The 17,993-nt window shown below is 46.8% G+C and overlaps 1 protein-coding gene across 1 annotated transcript in view; it reads right to left on the bottom strand.

The window, feature by feature from the left end:
* The window catches only part of LOC132388970 (C-type lectin domain family 17, member A-like), a 56,208-nt gene extending 38,849 nt beyond the window's left edge, over positions 1-17,359 (bottom strand). Inside the window, exons 1-4 of the mRNA XM_059961394.1 lie at positions 17,243-17,359; positions 14,186-14,254; positions 10,273-10,392; positions 4,732-4,851 (exon numbers count right to left, since the gene is read on the bottom strand). Of these exons, the coding sequence (XP_059817377.1) occupies positions 4,732-4,851; positions 10,273-10,392; positions 14,186-14,254; positions 17,243-17,309 (376 nt within the window). The 5' untranslated portion in view covers positions 17,310-17,359. The remainder of the gene's footprint in view (positions 1-4,731; positions 4,852-10,272; positions 10,393-14,185; positions 14,255-17,242) is intronic.
* Between the last annotated feature and the right edge of the window lie 634 nt (positions 17,360-17,993).

Below are 17,993 nucleotides of genomic sequence, written 5' to 3'. Positions count from 1 at the left end.
GATAAATGGGTAACAGTCAGGAGAGGGAAACGGCTGGTCAGGGTGAGTGAGGAGATGATAGAGGGGATTTACAGTCAAGCAGTCACAGCGGGCCCTCGGGAGACAGATAAATGTGTAACAGTCAGGGGAGGGAAACTTCTGGTCAGGGAGAGTGCGGAGATGATGGAGGGGATTTACAGGCATGCTGTCACTCCGGGTCCTGGGGAGACAGATAAATGGGTAACAGTCAGGAGAGGGAAACGTCTGGTCAGGGAGAGTGCGAAGATGATAGAGGGGATTAACAGGCAAGGAGTCACACCGGGTCCCCGGGAGACAGATAAATGGGTAACAGTCAGGAGAGGGAAACGTCTGGTCAGGGAGAGTGCGGAGATGATAGACGGGATTTACAGGCAAGCAGTCACACCGGGTCCCCGGGAGACAGATAAATGGGTAACATTCAGGAGAGGGAAACGTCTTGTCAGGGAGTGTGCGGAGATGATAGAGGGGATTTACAGGCATGCAGTCACTCCGGGTCCTGGGGAGACAGATAAATGGGTAACAGTCAGGAGAGGGAAACGTCTGGTCAGGGAGAGTGCGGAGATGATAGACGGGATTTACAGGCAAGCAGTCACAGCGGGTCCAGGGGAGACAGATAAATGGGTAACAGTCAGGAGAGGGAAACGTCTGGTCAGGGAGAGTGCGGAGATGATAGAGGGGATTTACAGGCAAGCAGTCACAGCGGGTCCTCGGGAGACAGATATATGGGTAACAGTCATGAGAGGGAAACTTCTGGTCAGGGAGAGTGCGGAGATGATAGAGGCGATTTACAGGCAAGCATTCACACCGGGTCCTGGGGAGAGAGATAAATGGGTAACAGTCAGGAGAGGGAAACGTCTGGTCAGGGAGAGTGAGGAGATGATAGATGGGATTTACAGGCATGCAGTCACTCCGGGTCCCCGGGAGACAGATAAATGGGTAACAGTCAGGAGAGGGAAACGTCTGGTCAGGGAGAGTGAGGAGATGATAGACGGGATTTACAGGCATGCAGTCACTCCGGGTCCCCGGGAGACAGATAAATGGGTAACAGTCAGGAGAGGGAAACGTCTGGTCAAGGAGAGTGAAGAGATGATAGACGGGATTTACAGGCAAGCAGTCACACCGGGTCCTGGGGAGAGAGATAAATGGGTAACAGTCAGGAGAGGGAAACGTCTGGTCAGCGAGAGTGCGGAGATGATAGAGGGGATTTACAGGCAAGCAGTCATACCGGGTCCTGGGGAGACAGATAAATGTGTAACAGTCAGGAGAGGGAAACGTCTGGTCAGGGAGAGTGAGGAGATGATAGACGGGATTTACAGGTAAGCAGTCACACCGTGTCCCCGGGAGACAGATAAATGGGTAACAGTCAGGAGAGGAAACGCAGAAGTCAGATAATTGAGAGTACCCGTGTGGCTGTCCCTTTAAACTATATGTGCTCCTGTTTGAGTACTGTTGGAGGGGGACTGGATACCTATGGGATGCAACAACTGACGCGCTCCTGGCACAGGGTCTGTCCCTGTTGCTCAGTAGGGTAGAGAACACAAGCAGTAAATCGGGACTCTATAGTTAAGGGGTCAGACAGGCGATTCTGAGGACGCTGGAAAGATACACGGGTGGTTGCTTCCCTCCCTGTTGCCTGGGACCAGGATGTTTCTGATCGCGTCCATGATATCCTGTAGAAGGAAGCAGAACCGCCAGAGGTCGTGATACCTATTGGCGACCGTGGCTAACAAGAGAAGTCAAGGACAGTATAACAATAAAAGAGAAGAAGTCTAACATAGCAAAGATGTGCGGGAAGCCAGAGGACTGGGAAACTTTCAGAGCAACAGAATATAACAAAAAAGGCAATAAGGGAAGAAATTTTGAGGTACGAAGGTAAGCTAGCAAAGAATATAGATGAGGATAGTAAAAGCTTCATTTGGTATTCATGATAAAATATATTAGTTAAGACCAAATTTGGGCCCTTGAAGACAGAAACAGTTGAATTTATTATGGGGAACAAGGGAATGGCAGATGAGATGAACAGTTGGATCTGTCTTCACTGGGGTAGACACAGGCAATATCCCAGACGGGATTGGGGCATATCTCAATGCAAGAAGCTTTAAGGAAATGCGGTTTAGATCAGGGAATGAATCAATACAGTGAGTTATAAGATTGTAGCCATTACTGAGAATTGTGTGCAGAAAGAGCAAGCAGGAGAGCACCATATTTCGATGTGAGAAGGCAGAAGGAATTAAAGGAGGAGGGGTGACATTACTAGGCTTAGAATATGTTACCGTAGTGAACAATCAGGACAAGCAAGATAATTCGTCTAAGTGAGGCTTTATGGGTGGAAATGACGAGCAAGAAATGCATGACAATGTTACAACATAGAACATAGAATAGTACACACAGTACAGGCACTTCGGGCCACTTTTAAACCCTTCTTCTCATGTAACCCTCCACCTGAAATTCCTCCATATAGATGTATAGTAATCTCTTAAATTTCACTAGTGTATCTGCCTCTACCACTGACTCAGGCAGTGCATTCTCCGTACCAACCACTCTCTGATTTAAAAACCTTTCTCTGATATCGCCCTTAAACTTTCCACCCTCTTACCTTAAAGCCCTGTCACCTTGTATTGAGCAGTGTTGACCTGGAGAAGTGGCGCTGGCTGTCCACTCTATCTATTCCTCTTAATATTTTGTATAACTTAACATGTCTTCTCTCATCCTCTTTCTCCCCAGAGAGAGAAAATAAAGCATAGCCCTCTTAATCTCTGTTCATTATGCATATTCTATAAACCAGGCAGCATCCTGGTAAATATCCTCTTTACCCTTTCCAATGAATCCACATACTTCCTATACTGAGGCGACCAGAACTGGACACAATACTCCAAGTGTGTCCTAACAGTTCTAGAGCTGCATCATTGCCCGCGACTCTTAAATTCTATCCCTCGTCTTATGAAACACTCCGTAATCTTTCTTAACTAACCTAAATACCTGTGAGTCAACTTTCAGGAATCTATGGACATATATTTCCAGACATCTCTTCTCCTCCACGCTACCAAGTATGCTGCCATATACTTTGCACTCTGCCTTGGGGTTTGTCCTTCCAAAGTGTACCACCTCACACTTCTCCGGCTTGAGCTCCATCTTCCAATTCTCAGCCCACTTCTGTATCCTTTCAATGTCTCTCTGCAATCTTCAACAAACCGCAACACTATCTGCAACACCACCAACATTTGTGTCGTCTGCAATCTTGCTAAACCACTCTTCTACCCCCACATCCAGTTCGTTAATAAAAATCACAAAAAGTAAGGGACCAGAACAGATCCTTGTGGGGCACCTCTAGCCACAATCCTCCAATCAGAATGGACTCCGTCCACAACGACCCTCTGCCTTCTGCAGGCAAGCCAATTCTGAATCTTCCCTGGATTCCGTGGCTTCTGACTTTCTGTATAAGCCTACGGTTAGGTATTTCAGGAAGACGAGCCAGGATGGGACACTCACAGTGAAGAGGATGAACCTTGGGAAGAGCTAAAGGATAGATGGACCCAGATTACGGGAAAACGTTTCCCAGAAATTGAGGTCAAGGTTAGATAGGGCGGTGAGGGAGTCTGTAGCTCAATTTGCAATCACAGAATGCAGAATAAAGTGTCACAGTTACAGAGAGAGGCCAGGGCGGGCAGACGATAAGGTGCAAGGGGGCACGACGAGACAGATCGTGAGGTGAGGAGTCCGTCTGATCGCCCTAGGGGGACGTTCGATAATCCGATACTCCCCCCCCCCAATGGGAGTGAGTCTGGGTTGGGCGGGGGTCTATGATTAATCTGGCTGCTGCACCGAGGCAGCAGGGAATGTGGGCCAGCGGCCACGGAAGGAACTTGTTAGATTTCCATATTTGGAGAGAGGTAGCGAGACGGACGATTAGGGAAGTGTAGTAGACAATGACGTATAGGGTCTTCAATCAGGCATTTGTTTGGCTGCTCTGTATAATGGGGTGGAGCCCAGGGAGATTAGACGGACCGATTTGATTGCCGATGACCTGTTTGTCCTGATTGTCAGATAAATCTACAATGGCTTTAACAAATACAGTCACAAGATCCCAGATGGTAGATCGGTTTGGGAGATTGAAGAGAGAAAGGGAGGAAGAGATGGAGAAAGAAAGGAGAGGTGAGAGAGATGTAGTATTTGAGGAAGACAAGCCCGGATGGCACATTCACAGGCAAAGGAGGAACCATAGGGTGTGTTATAGAATAGATGGACCCAAGACTACGGGAAAACAGTTCCCAGAAATTGTGGTCAAGGATAGATAGTCGTTGTCCACCTGCTCCAGGAGTAATGCCACTGAGCAGCAGCGATTGCAGAGGGAGCTTGACGCGTATGTTGCCGAGACTCGATGGACTGAGTTACGGAGATAATTCAGGCAGTTTAGGATTTTATACCTTGGAGTTCATGGGTGACCTTACAGAGGTTTATAAAACCATGTGGGGCACAGACAATATGAATGCGCAGAGTCATTTTCTGTATACTTCTAGAATCGAGGACAGAACGCAAAGTTCTGAGGCGATAGCAGAAAGAGATTTAACTGCGGACCAGAGAGACATTTTTTTTTTATCAGACGGTGCTCCGTCTGTGGAAGGAACTGCCAGAAGAAAGGGTCGATGCAGATGCATTAACACTTGCACTGTGACTGTGCCCCCTCAGAATAGCATCATCAATGTGAACTCTGACCTGCCTGCGCAGTCACTGACATTTCTCCTGGTCCAGACGCAACAGGAGGATCTTCTTCGTTAGCGATGGGAAGTTCATTTTGGAGAAGGTTCAGCCGCGAGTAGGTGGGGTCCAGATCATCTAGGTCAGAATGCAAGAGAATGTGTCAGAGAGGCAAATAGAAGGGTAAGGGACAGGTAGACACTGGTGGGGACGGAGTGAGAGACAGGTAGAAAATATGAGGGAGAAGGTGAAGTGAGTGGAGAGTGGCGTGGACACTGAGCAGTAGATGGGGGACGGATGGAGACGGGAAATAGGGTGACAGATGAAGGTGATGAACGGGAAAATGGGAGAGAATGGGGAGGCTGAACGAGGAGAGGAATTCGACAATCTGTGGGAATGGAGAAGATGGAACGAGGTTATGAGTGAAGCGGCAGTGTGAAGAGTAAGAGCGTTATCGAAAGAGTCAGGAAGAGACGGGCAGAGTGAGGGGAGAAAAATGGCAGAGGTTGCGAGAGGGACAGAAGGAGAGAGAGACAATGGGTGATAGAGGGGGAAGAGAGAGGGTTAAGGTTTTATTATTTTGGTCGTGGTTGTACTGTTGTTTGCAACTTGTTTTGTCACACATTGGAAATATGATGGTCTTTTAGGGATTACAATGCAATGGGGCTTTCCTTTCTTTCCTGTCTGATTGCAAGAGGACGAGCGGTAGGTAACGTGGTTGCTCACAGTACCAGAGACCCGAGTTAAACAAATCTCAATATATATTTAAAAAAAAGATTCACAAGGTTGATTATCATTTACATATACAAGTGGCTGGTTGTGTTTTGTGATGTCAATGACTGATCTGAATTAAAATGGAGATGACTGGCTGCTAAAATCAGTAGACCCTATCGCCAGAAGATATAGGAGCAGAAGCGGGCCATTTGACCCATTGAGTCTGCTCCGCCATTCAATAACGGTGTGATCCAATCCTCCAGCAATCCCCACTCCCATTCCTTCTCGCCATATCATTTGGTATCTTGGCTAAACTAGAACCTATCTATCTCTGCCTTAGATTTATCCAATGACTTGTCCTCCACAGCCGTTTGTCGCTTCAAAAACCGCAGATTTTCCAACCTCTGACTAAAGTAAGTTCTCCCTAATATCAGTTCAAAAAAGAGGTCCATCAATCCTGATTCCTGCCCTCTTGTTCTCGACTTCCCTACCAAGGGAAATAACTTTGCTGTATGTAATCCGCTCAGTACTCAGCATTCGGAATTTTTCTATGCAATCCCCCTCCTCCTCCTGAATTCCAGGGTATACAGCCCGTGAGTTTCCGGACGTTCCTCATACGGTACCCCTTCATTCCTGGAATCATTCTCGTGAATCTTCTCTGAAACCTTCCAATGACGGAATACATTTTCTAAAATAAGGAGCCCAAAACTGCTAACAATACTCCAAGTGTGGTCTCACCAGTGCCTTATTCAGCCTCAGCATCACATCCCTGCTCTTATATTCTATACCTGTAGAAATCAATACCTGCATTGCATTGGCCTTCTTCACCATTGACTCAAACTGGAGGTTAAATTTTACAGTATCCTCCAGAAAGACTCCCAAAGTCCCTTTGCATTTCTGCATTTTGAATTCTCTCCCCATCTAAATAATAGTATGCCCGTTTATTTCTTCCAACAAACTACATGAACGTACACTTTCCAACATTGTATTTCATTTGCCACTTCGTTTCCCATTCCTATAAACTATCTACGACCCTCAGCAGCATCTCTGTTTCCTCAACACTTCTCGCTCCTCCAACTATATTTGTGTCAGCGGGAAATCATTGACATGCATCGCAAAAAGCAAAGATTCCAGCACCGAACCCTGTGGAACTCCACTGGTAACCGCCAGCCAGACGGAATAGGATCTCTTTATTCCCAGTCTCACTTTGCTGCTGATCAGTCAATGCTCCACACACTCTTCTTTGGGCCCTATACTTTTATGGTCTCTTATCTTCCCAAGCAGCCTCATGTGCGGCACCTTGCCAAAGGCCTTCTGAAAATCCAAGTTCACCATGTCTTCTGCTTCCCGTTAGACTACCCTGCTAGTAGTTTCCTCAGAAAAAATGCAGTAGGTTAATCAGGCAGGATGTTCCTTCCAGGAAAATATGCCGGTTTCGGCCTACCTTATCATTTGCCTGCAGGTATTCCGTAAACTCATCTGTAGATTCCTTTCTGCTGCACCCCACCCTTCCTAAATAGCAGAGTAGCATCTTCAATTTTCCAGTCATCTGGTACAATGCCAGAATCTATTGTTTCTTGAAAGATCATTGTTAGTGCCTCCGCCATCTCGCCAGCTATTTTCTTCAGAACCCGAGGGTGCATTCCATCGGGCCCAGTAGATTTATCCACCCTCAGACCATTAAGCATTCTGAGCACCTTCTCATTCATAATTTTCACTGCACAAACATTTTTGAATATCCGCATACTGCAGACTTCTTCAACTCTGAAGTCGGACGCAACATTTACATTCAGTTCCTCTGCCATCTCTGCGTCTCTCATTACCGTATCCCCAGCATCATTTTCTATTGGTCCAATAACTACTCTTGACTCTCTTTCACCTTTTATGTACAGAAACAAAAACTTTTAGTATTTTCTTTGATATTAGTCATCAGCTTCCTTTCATAATTCATCTTTACCTTCCTAATGACCTTCTTAGTTTCCTTCTGCAAGTTTTTAAAAGCTTCCCAATCCTCATATAATATGCCTGATGCAGCCTAATAAAGACAAGTATCCTGTATGCCTTCATAAATCCCTGTCAGTAAGCATGGCCACGAGCAATGACATTGCACCACAAGATCCCTCTGATAATCAACACCGTTTTGGTTCTTGTTTTTAATAGTTTGTTACCGGTTAACATTCTACCTAGCAAAGTGCAAATTGTGCGTTTTTCTGTGTTAAGCTCAATCTGCCATTTCTCAACCGATATCAGAAACTGATCCATATCCTACTGCATTCATTGCAGATCTTCTACACGGTCCCTAACACCACTCAACTTCGTATTACGTGCAGACTTGCCAACCTTCCATCTACATTTTCAACCATATCATTTATTTTCATCAGAAACAGGACAGGTCAGAGCAACATACACAGATTCAGCGAACTTCGCTGGAATTTTACGCGGTACATCAGTCACAGGAAGTGACAGAGTAAAACGTCACAGTTACAGAGGAAGTGCCCGGAGGCACACAATAATGTTGAAGGGCCACGAGGTGACGATTGTGAGGTTAAGCGTACCTGATATCCCAATACGGAACCGTTCAATATTCTGATAGCAGTTGAATAGAAGCTGTCCTTGAGCCTAGTTACAGCTATATAAAACCATGGATAGATCCTATTTGGAGCACTGTGTTCACTGTGGGAATGCTATAGAGACAGTACAGAGTAGATTTACAAGGTTGTTGCCTGGATTGGGTAGCGTACCTTATGAGAATAAGCTGAGTGATCTTGGAACTTTCTCCTCAGAGAGACGGCGGATAATAATTGGCCTGAGAGAGTTTAAGATCATAAGAGGCATCACATTGATAGCCAGACGCTGTTTCCCAGAGGTGTAATGGCTAACACCAGGGAACAGAGCTTTATAGTGCTTGGAAATAGGTGCCGAGGGTGTGACGGGGTAAGACTTTCACACAGAAAGTGGTGAGTGCGTGGAAAGCACGGCCGCCGACGGTGGTGGAGGAGAGTGCAATAGGGTCAATAAAGAGCCTCTTAAATAGGCACATCGAGCTTAGAAAAATAGAGGGCTCTGCGCCATAGAAATTCCAGGCAGTTTATAGAATAGTTTACATGGTCGGCATAACATTGTGGGCCGAAGGGCCTAAATGTGCTGTACACTTCTATGTTCTAGTGAGACATCTTTTCCCATGGGGTGGGGGCAGAAGACAGCATGACCGGGTAGTGGGTTTGGTTCTTTGATCACGATGACAGCAGGCAGTATAGGCAGAGTTCCTGGAGGGGAGCCATTTTGCCGAGGAGTGTTCAGCTGTGTCCATAGTGTTCTGCTGTCTCTGGTTTCCAAGATGTGTTCAGCTGTCTCCACAGTGTTCTGCAGTCTCTGGTTCCTGAGATGTGTTAAGCTGTGTCCACAGTGTTCTGCAGTTTCTTTCGCTCACGGGCGGAGCAGATTCTATATGAGGATTCAGGAACCCGGACGGTTCATGACAGCAGGGTGGTAGACGTGATGTGTAGGGAACTCAATAAGGCGTTTAATGTTTCCACGTTGGCTAATCTGTAGATTGGTGTGGGACCCAGAGAGATTTGACCGACTGGTTTGTGCGTATTTGTAGGCATAATGGACGCTGAATTTAACAAGTCCAAACACGAGGTCCCAGTTGGTAGATTGCTCAGGAAGATGGAAGGCACGGAGGGAGGCAGAGACGGAGAAGGAAAGGAGCAGTGACAGAGGGAGGTAGAAGGGAAGATTGGGACGGTGGAAGATAGAAGAGAGAGGGCGATGCTAGATTATATGAGACCCGAGGTGAATGGTCGGGCTGATTTAACCGGGAATGACAGGTCAAGCACTAGTAGTGTATGTATCGTATTTAACATGGCTATTAACAATTGTTCAGATGGTTATCTGTTCTGGAGGATGATGTGGAATCGAGGAGATACATCTGATTAACTGGATTGCGGTGGACTGGTCAAGTCGGGGTGGTAGACGTACTGTACTCATATTTTAACAGGGTCCCAGATGGTATATGCTCTGGAAGATGTGCGTCGCGCAGGGCCGGATGGCTGACTGGACATAGAAATGGCTCTGTGTCCGGAGCAAAGGTTTAATGTTGCAGTTCTTTTCTCAGACGAGGCGCCCGTCACGAGCTGAAGGAAATGCTATTTAAATCGGACATGTGTGAGTAATCGTATTTCAGTAAGACAGCCCAGTGTTGGATTTTCACAACGATTCGGAGGAACACTGAGGAGTGTTAGAGACCAGAAGGACCCGCGGTACTGGGACACGGTTCCCAGAAAGTGAAGTGACAGGTAGACAGGACGGTGAAGAATGCGTCTGAACGCAGGCCTTCATCAGAATGTCACTGAGTACAGGAGTCGGGCGACCACGTTGCAGTTGTACCGAAAGTCGGTGAGGTCGCACGTGGAGTACGGTGCTCAGTGTTGGACGGCCGGTTCCCGGAGACATGCCATAGAACTGGAAATGAGTGCTCGGGGAGATTTTGGGCGACGTTGCCGGGACTCCAGGGACTCAGTTCGGGAAAGAGGTTGGGTTGATTGTAACTTTATTCCTTGTAGGGCAGGCGTGACCGTTCAAGGGTTTATAAAACCACAAGGAGGACAGACAGAGTGAATGGGCGCAATTATTTCCCCTGGATCTGGACAGTCGAGGACCAGAGCGCATAGGTATAAGGAGAAAGGGGAAAAAAAGATTCAACTGGTGAGACGATTGACAACCATTTGTTACGCAGATGGTGGTCAGTCTGTGGAACCAGCTGCCAGGGCATTGGTCGATGCAGATGAATTATCTCTATATTTAACATATAGCACGTGACCCCTTCAAAACGTGAACTCTGACCTGCCTGAGCAGTCGTTGGCATTTCTCCTGGTCTCGGCGCCATAGGAGGATTTTCTTCTTTAGCGATGGGAATTTCATTTTGGTGAAAGTTCAGCTGAGAGTAGGTGGGGTCCAGATCATCTGGAACAGAATGGAAGAGAATCTGAGAGAGAGACAAATAGAAGGGCAAGAGACGGGTAGAGAATGGTGAGGCGGAGTGGGAGACCGGGAGAAAATTTGAGGAAGATGAGGAAGTGAGCAGAGAAAGAAGTGGAGACTGAGCAGCAGATGGATAGACAGAGAAGGGAAATCGTTTGAGAGATAAAGCCGATGGACGGGAAAATAGGAGAGAATGGGGAGACAGAACGAGGAGAGGAATTCAACAGGCAGTGTGGACGGAGAAGAAGGAAAGGTACGGTTTGCACCTTAACAGGCGGGGGACCAGCGTTCTGGCAGGCCGGTTTGCCACTGCAACACGGGTGTTTTTAAACTAGTAAGTGTAGGATGGGTGGGTACGAACTTGAAATATAAGGTTACAGTTAAAGGGAAAGAGTGAAACAGAAAACTTAACAATGACAACAGAATTAAAGGGGTAGAAAGCTCAGGAAGGGATCGGAGAGTATGGCCAAGTGCAACAGCAGTCCGTGTGAGAAGCGAGGGGAGTGATGAATGAAAAGTATTATATATGAATGCACGAAGTATAAGAAATAAAATGGATGAGCTTGACGCTCAGTTGGAAATTATAGGATGCTATAGGAATAACATAGACATGGCTGCAAGAGGACCAGGGCTGGGACATGAATATTCAAGCGTATACGTCCAATCGAAAGGACAGCAGGTGGACAGAGGGGCTGGGAAGACGCTACTGGTGAGGAATAAAATTCAGTCCCTTGCGAGGGTAGACATAGAATCAGGAGATGTAGAGTCAGTATGGATAGAACCGAGAAATTGGAAGGGCAAAAATGCTCTAATGTGAGTTGTCAACAGGCCCCCCAATAGTAGCCGTGATATAGGGTGCAAGTTGAATCAAGAGTTAAAATTAGCATGTCGCAAAGATAATGCAACATGCAGGGAGACTGTGAAGATCAGGTTGGCACTGCACCCCAAGAAATGGAGTTTGTGTAGTGCGTCCGAGATGGATCCTTAGAGCAGATTGTACTGGAGCCTAGAAGGCAGAAGGCAATTGTAGATCTAGTGTTGTGTAATGGACGGATTTGAGAAGGGAACTCCAGGTAAAGCAGCCATTAGGAGATAGTGACCAGAATATGATGTTTTAATCTACAATTTGAGAGGGAGTAGGGAAAATGGGATGTGTCAGTTTTACAGTTGATCAAAGGGAACTATGGAGCCATGAGGGAGGACCTAGACAAAGTTGACTGGAAAGATACCCTAGCAGGGGTGACACTGGAACAGGAAGAAGGACTCTAAGGGGATTAGGGGGCGTCCGTGGCTAATAAGGGAAGTCAAGGACAGTATAAAAATAAAAGAGAAGTATAACATAGCAACGATGACCGGCAAGCCAGATGATTGGGAAACAATTAAGGAGCAACAGAAGATAACAAAAAATACAATAGGAGGAGAAAATATGAGGGACGAAGGTAAGCTAGCCAAGAATACCGAGGAGAATAGTAAAAGCTTCTTTGTTTGTGAAGAGGAAAAAAACATTTAAGACCAAAGTTGGGCCACTGAAGGCAGAAACGGGTGAATTATAGGGAACAAGGAAATGGCAGACGAGTTGAACAGATACTTTGGAACTGTCTTCACTAGGGAAAACACAGACGATTTCCCAGATGCGGTCAGAGGACCTAGGGCAACGGAGTAACTGACGGAAATCCACATTAGTCAGAAAATGTTGTTGGGTAGACTGATGGGACTGAAGGCTGATAAATCCCGAGGGCCAGATGGTCTGCATTCCAGAGTACTTAAAGTGGTGGGTCTAGAAATCGTGGACACATTCGTAACAATTTTCCAATGTTCTATTGATTCAGGATCAGATCCTGAGGATTGGAGGATAGCTAATGTTATCCCACATTTTAAGAAAGGAGGGAGAGAAAACACAAGAAATTAGCCAGACATCAGTAGTGGGGAAGTGCTGGAGTCAACTATAAAGGATGAAATAGCGGCACATGTGGATAGCAGTAACAGGATCGGTCGATTCATCATGGATTTCCGAAGGGGGAATCATGCTTGACTAATTTCTGGAATTTGTTGAGGATGTAACTATGAAAATGGACAAAGGAGAGCCAACAGATGTAGTGCATCTGTGCTTTCAGGAAGTCTTTCATGAGGTCCCACATAGGAGAATAGTGGGCAAAATTAAAGCACATGGTATTGGGAGTAGGGGGCTAGCATGGATATAGATTGGTTGGCAGACAGGAAACAAAGAGTAGGGATTAACGGGTCCTTTTCAGAATGGCAGGCAGTGACTAGAAGGGTACCGCAAGGCTCGGTGCTGGGATCGCACCTATTTACTATATACATTAATAATTTAGATGAAGGAATTAAAAGTAGCATTAGCAAATTTGCAGATGACAGAAAGCAGGGTGGCAGCGTGAAATATGAGGAGGATGTTAAGAGAATGCAGGCTGACTTAGACAGGTTGGGTGAGTGGGCAGATACATGGCAGATGCAGTTTAATGTGGATAAATATGAGAATATTCACTTTGTGGCAAGTGCAGGAAGGCAGATTACTATCTGAATGGTGTAAAATTAGGAAAAGCGGAAATACAACGATATCTGGGTGTTCTTGTACATCAGTCACTGAGCGCACGCATGCACGTACAGCAGACAGTGCAGAAAGCTAATGGCATGTTTGCCTTCATAACAAGGGGAGTTGAGTATAGGAACAAAGAGGTCCTGGGGAGACCACACCTGGAGTATGGTGTTCAGTTTTGGTCTCCAAATTGGAGGAAGGAAATTCTTGCTATTGAGGGAGTGCAGCGTAGGTTCACGAGGTTAATTCGGGGGATGGCGGGAATGTCATATGTTGAAAGATTGGAGCAACTGGGCTTGTATACACTGGAATTTACAAGGATGAGAGGGGATCTGATTGAGACATATAAGATTGTTAAGGGATTGGACACGCTGGAGGCAGTAAACATGCTCCCGATGTTGGTGGAGTCCAGAACCAGAGGTCATATTTTAAGACTAAGGGATAGGTGATTTAGAACTGACTTGAGGAAAAGCTTCTTCACCCATAGAGTTGTGGATCTATGGAATGCTCTGCCTCAGAAAGCAGTGGAGTCCATTTCTCTGGATGCTTTCAAGAAAGAGTTGGATAGAGTTTTAAAGATAGCGGAGTCAAGGGTTATGGGAAAAAGGAAGGAACTGAGCACTGTTTGTGGATAATCAGCCATGATCACAATGAATGGCGATGCTGGCTCGAAGGGCTGAATTGCCTACTCCTGTATTTATTGTCTATTGTCTATTGCGTACAGGAGTAAGGCGGTCATGTTGCGTTTGTACAGGACTTCGATGAGGCCGCGCTTGGAGTACGGTATTCAGTGTTGTTCAGCATGTTCTCGGAAAGATGCCACAGAGCTGGAATGAGTGCTCGGGGAGATTTATGACGACGTTACCGGGACTCCAGGGACAGAGTTAGGGAAAGAGGTTGGGTTGATTGCGACTTTATTCGTTGTAGAGCAGGGATGACCTTTGAGGGGTATATGAAGCCACGAGGAACACAGACAGAGTGAATGAGCGCAATTATTTCCCCTAGATTTCGAAAATGGAGGACAGGAGCGCACAGGTATAAGGAGACAGGGGAAATAGATTCAGCTGGTGAGCCGATTGATTACCGTTTGTTACCCGGATGGTGGCCAGTCTGTGGAACGAGCTGCCAGGGAATTGGTGGAGAAGAATACATTACACACTTGGCCATTTGGCAGTATGACATGTGAACCCTCCAGAATGACGTCGTTGTTGCATCACTGACCTGCTTGTCTATTGGTGAGGCGTTCGACTTTCCGAATGTTCAGATCGGTGTCGGTGCAGGTCAGATCGTCTGCGAGAGAGTGATAGACAAGTGTGAGATAGCGCGATAGAGAATCGGGGACAGTGAGGTGCAGAGGGAAGGGAAGAGAGTACAGACACGATGGGGGGAGATGGTTGGGGACAGCGAAAGGAATGAAGGGAGAGGCAACAGAGAGAAGCGAGACAGGGAGTACAACGACAGAGCGAGTGAAAAGGATTAATTGAGTTGTTGAGAGGGGGTGACTGAAGAGTGGCGATGGGTGGGAAAATGGAGCAGAATTGGGGAAAGAGAACGAGGAGCAATAGGAGAGAGAGAGGGTAAAGTGAGGTGAGGGGAGAGAGGTAGTCAGTGCGGAGTGTAGGATTAAGAGGCGAGGCAGACTGTTGAGAGAGTGTAAAGTGAAGGGTAGTGAAATGTGTGGAAGAGAGGATGGAAGAGTCAAAAGGAGAGAGTGAGAGGGGGAAAGATTGCAGAAACAGATCCAAAGTTGAAGTCCGGGGCACGGTGACAGAGGGGAGAAGATTAAGTTAGTGAGCAATGTGAGAGGGGAGAGTTAATGGATATAAACGGGTAGAGAGATGCTGGGAGATAGTTAGAGAGCGGACAGAATAATCACGCGAGACGGAGACAAAAGTGGAGAGAAAGAGGGGGGGGGGAGGCAGTGGATGCAGTCTATATGGACTTCAGCAAGGCCTTTGACAATGTTCCACATGGAAGGTTAGTTAAGAAGGTTCAGTCGTTAGGTATTAATGCTGGAGTAATACAGTGGATTCAACACAGTCTAGATGGGAGATGCCAGAGAGTAGTGGAGGATAATTGTTTATCGGGATGGAGGCCGGTGACTAGCGGGGTGCCTCAGGGATCTGTTTTGGGTCCAATGTTGTTTGTAATATACATATATCATCTGGATGATGGGGTAGTAAATTGGTTTAGTAAGTATGCCAATGATACTAAGGTAGGAGGTGTTGTGGATAATGAGGTGGGTTTTCAAAGCTTGCAGGGAGATTTATGCCGGTTAGAAGAATGGGCTGAACGTTGGCAGATGTAGTTTAATGCTGAGAAGTGTGAGGTTCTACATTTTGGCAGGAATAATCCAAATAGAACATACAGGGTAAATGGTAGGGCATTGAGGAATGCAGTGGAACAGAGAGATCTAAGAATAACAGTGCATAGTTTCCTGAAGGTGGAGTCTCATGTAGATAGGGTGGTGAAGAAGGCTTTTGGAACGCTGGCCTTTATAAATCAGAGCCATTGAGTACAGAATTTGGGATGTAATGTTAAAATTGTACAAGACATTGGTAAGGCCAAATTTGGAATATTGTGTGCAGTTCTGGTCACCGAATTATAGGAAAGATGTCAATAAATTAGAGAGAGTGCAGAGACGATTTACTAGGATGTTACCTGGGTTTCAGCACTTAAGTTGCAGAGAAAGGTTGAACAAGTTAGGTCTCTATTCATTGGAGCGTAGAAGGTTGAGGGGGGATTTGATCAAGGTATTTAAAATTTTGAGAGGGACAGATAGAGTTGACGTGAATAGGCTGTTTCCATTGAGAGTAGGGGAGATTCAAACGAGAGGACATGATTTGTGAGTTAAAGGGGAAAAGTTTAAGGGAAACACGAGGGGGTATTTCTTTACTCAGAGAGTGATAGCTGTGTAGAATTAGCTTCCTGTAGAAGTAGTAGAGGCCAGTTCAGTTGTGGCATTTAAAGGTAAAATTGAATAGGTATATGGACGAAAGCAGTGGAGGGTTATGGGCTGAGTGCGGAGAGGTGGGACTGGGTGAGATTAAGAATTCGGCACGGGCTAGAAGGGCCGAGATGGCCTGTTTCCGTGCTGTGATTGTTATATGGTTATATGGAAAGGGAGAATATGTGAGAGAGGGAATAGTGGGACAGATAGCGTGAAAGAGGTCAGGGAGAGAGTGAGTACGGAAGAGAGAGAGGTTTAAGGAGGGATAGAGAGGGGAGGGGGCGTTAGAGAGGAGCGAGTGAGAGAGAGCAGCAAGGGGAGAATAGTTAGACCGTAAAGACAGGGGGTGATGAGGGACAAGGGGCAGAGTGAGGCCCAGAGAGGGGAGAGTGGACGAGATGGGAAAAGGGGGACAGAGGGGAGAAGAGAAGGGAAACAGAAGAATGAGTGTGAGAGAGAGGTAAGGTTTGTGCAGAGTGGGGGGGGGTAGATGGAAAATACGAGAGTGGATTAAAATTATATTTTCGAGGTCTCCCTCATCACTGCATCTCTCATTGCCCTCTCTAAACACCACCCTTCCCACGGTGCTGCTGATTCACCTGCCATCCCACAACGCTCCCTCCCTCCGCCGTCTAAGCGCTCCCCCCTCAGTCACCCTCCCACCCCACCGCCCCGAACACGAGACTTCCACTACACTGCCCCCATGACATTCCGTCCTCCCACATCACACTCTCTACACCCCACTACACAACACTGTCCCCATGACATTCCGTCCTCACACATCACACTCTCTACACCCCACTCCACAATGCTGCCTCGATAATATCCTCAGATGCTAGTCGCTCCACGCCACCCTTCACAAAGCACACCAGCGTCACTGACGCCCCCACCCCCTCACATTGCTCCCTCCTAGTCGCCTGTCCTGCGCGTTCCCTCTGACATATTCTCAAACAGCGAATCATTAGGGTCCGCTGTCAGTTTGCCCTGAGGTTTCTCGACAGGAATGGGCAAATTACATGAACACAGTCAAGGCAACAACGATGAAGCTGGCTTCCAATTCTACGGACCTGGGGCACAGAGAGGGTTTAGGCTTTCGTCTCCACCTATGGTAAATCAGTTTCAGAAATTGGCTGAGGTTCCCTGAATCTCCCTGTGCAGCTTCTCACAAGTCCTGGGCTTAGACACAGAGTGACGCTCGCTCCCCACTGTGCCGTCACCAAACCCCAGGGACAAAAGCAGCGGGGGTTTCCATCCACACTCTCCAACACACGACCTCGGAGCCAGACTCAAATTGAAACGCCCTCCCTCCGTCTTTCAACCCCACTCACCTCGGGAAGGTGCCCCTGAGCCAGTATATGTGCGTTTCATATTCATGTAAGTCTCGCTGTCGTCCATCCTGTCGAGGATCCTCTGCGTATCTGAGATCAGGAAGGAGAAGTAACAGTTGTCAGAGTAAGCCCGTTTTGACAAGTGAGTCAGACCGACACCAAGAAATACAAGCTGAACAGCTGAAAAAGAGAGGAACCGAGAGCTGGGGGTGGGAGAGGAACCGTGGAGAGGGAATGAGAGTGCGAGAGAATGGCCGCAGAGATGGACTTCAGTAAAGCCTTTGACAAGGTCCCACATAGGAGGTTAGTTAAGAAGATTCAGTTGCGAGGTATCGATGATAAAGTAGTAAACTGGATTTGACATTTGCTCAATGGGAGAAACCAGAGAGTGGTAGTGGATGATTTCTTCCCTGAGTGGAGGCCTATGACTAATGGTGTGCCACTGGGATCAGTGCTGGGACCATTGTTATTTGTCATCTATATCATTGTTGTGGATGATAATGAGGTAAATTGGATCAGCAAATTTGCTGATGATACAAAGATTGGAGGTGTAGTGGACAGTGAGGTAGGTTTTCTAAGCTTGCAGAGGGATTTGGACCAGCAGGCGAAGCGGAGTGGAAAATGGCAGATGGAGTTTAATACAGACGAGTGTGAGGTGCTGCATTTTGGATGGCAAAATCAAGGTGGAACATACAAGGTAAAGGTAGGGCACTGAGGAGTGCTGTAGAATAGAGGGATCTGGGGATACAGA

Source organism: Hypanus sabinus, unplaced genomic scaffold (assembly GCF_030144855.1).
Source record: "Hypanus sabinus isolate sHypSab1 unplaced genomic scaffold, sHypSab1.hap1 scaffold_445, whole genome shotgun sequence".
Lineage (NCBI taxonomy): Eukaryota > Metazoa > Chordata > Chondrichthyes > Myliobatiformes > Dasyatidae > Hypanus > Hypanus sabinus.
Note: the sequence above shows the minus strand (reverse complement) of the source record. Positions and strands in the feature narration are given on the sequence as shown.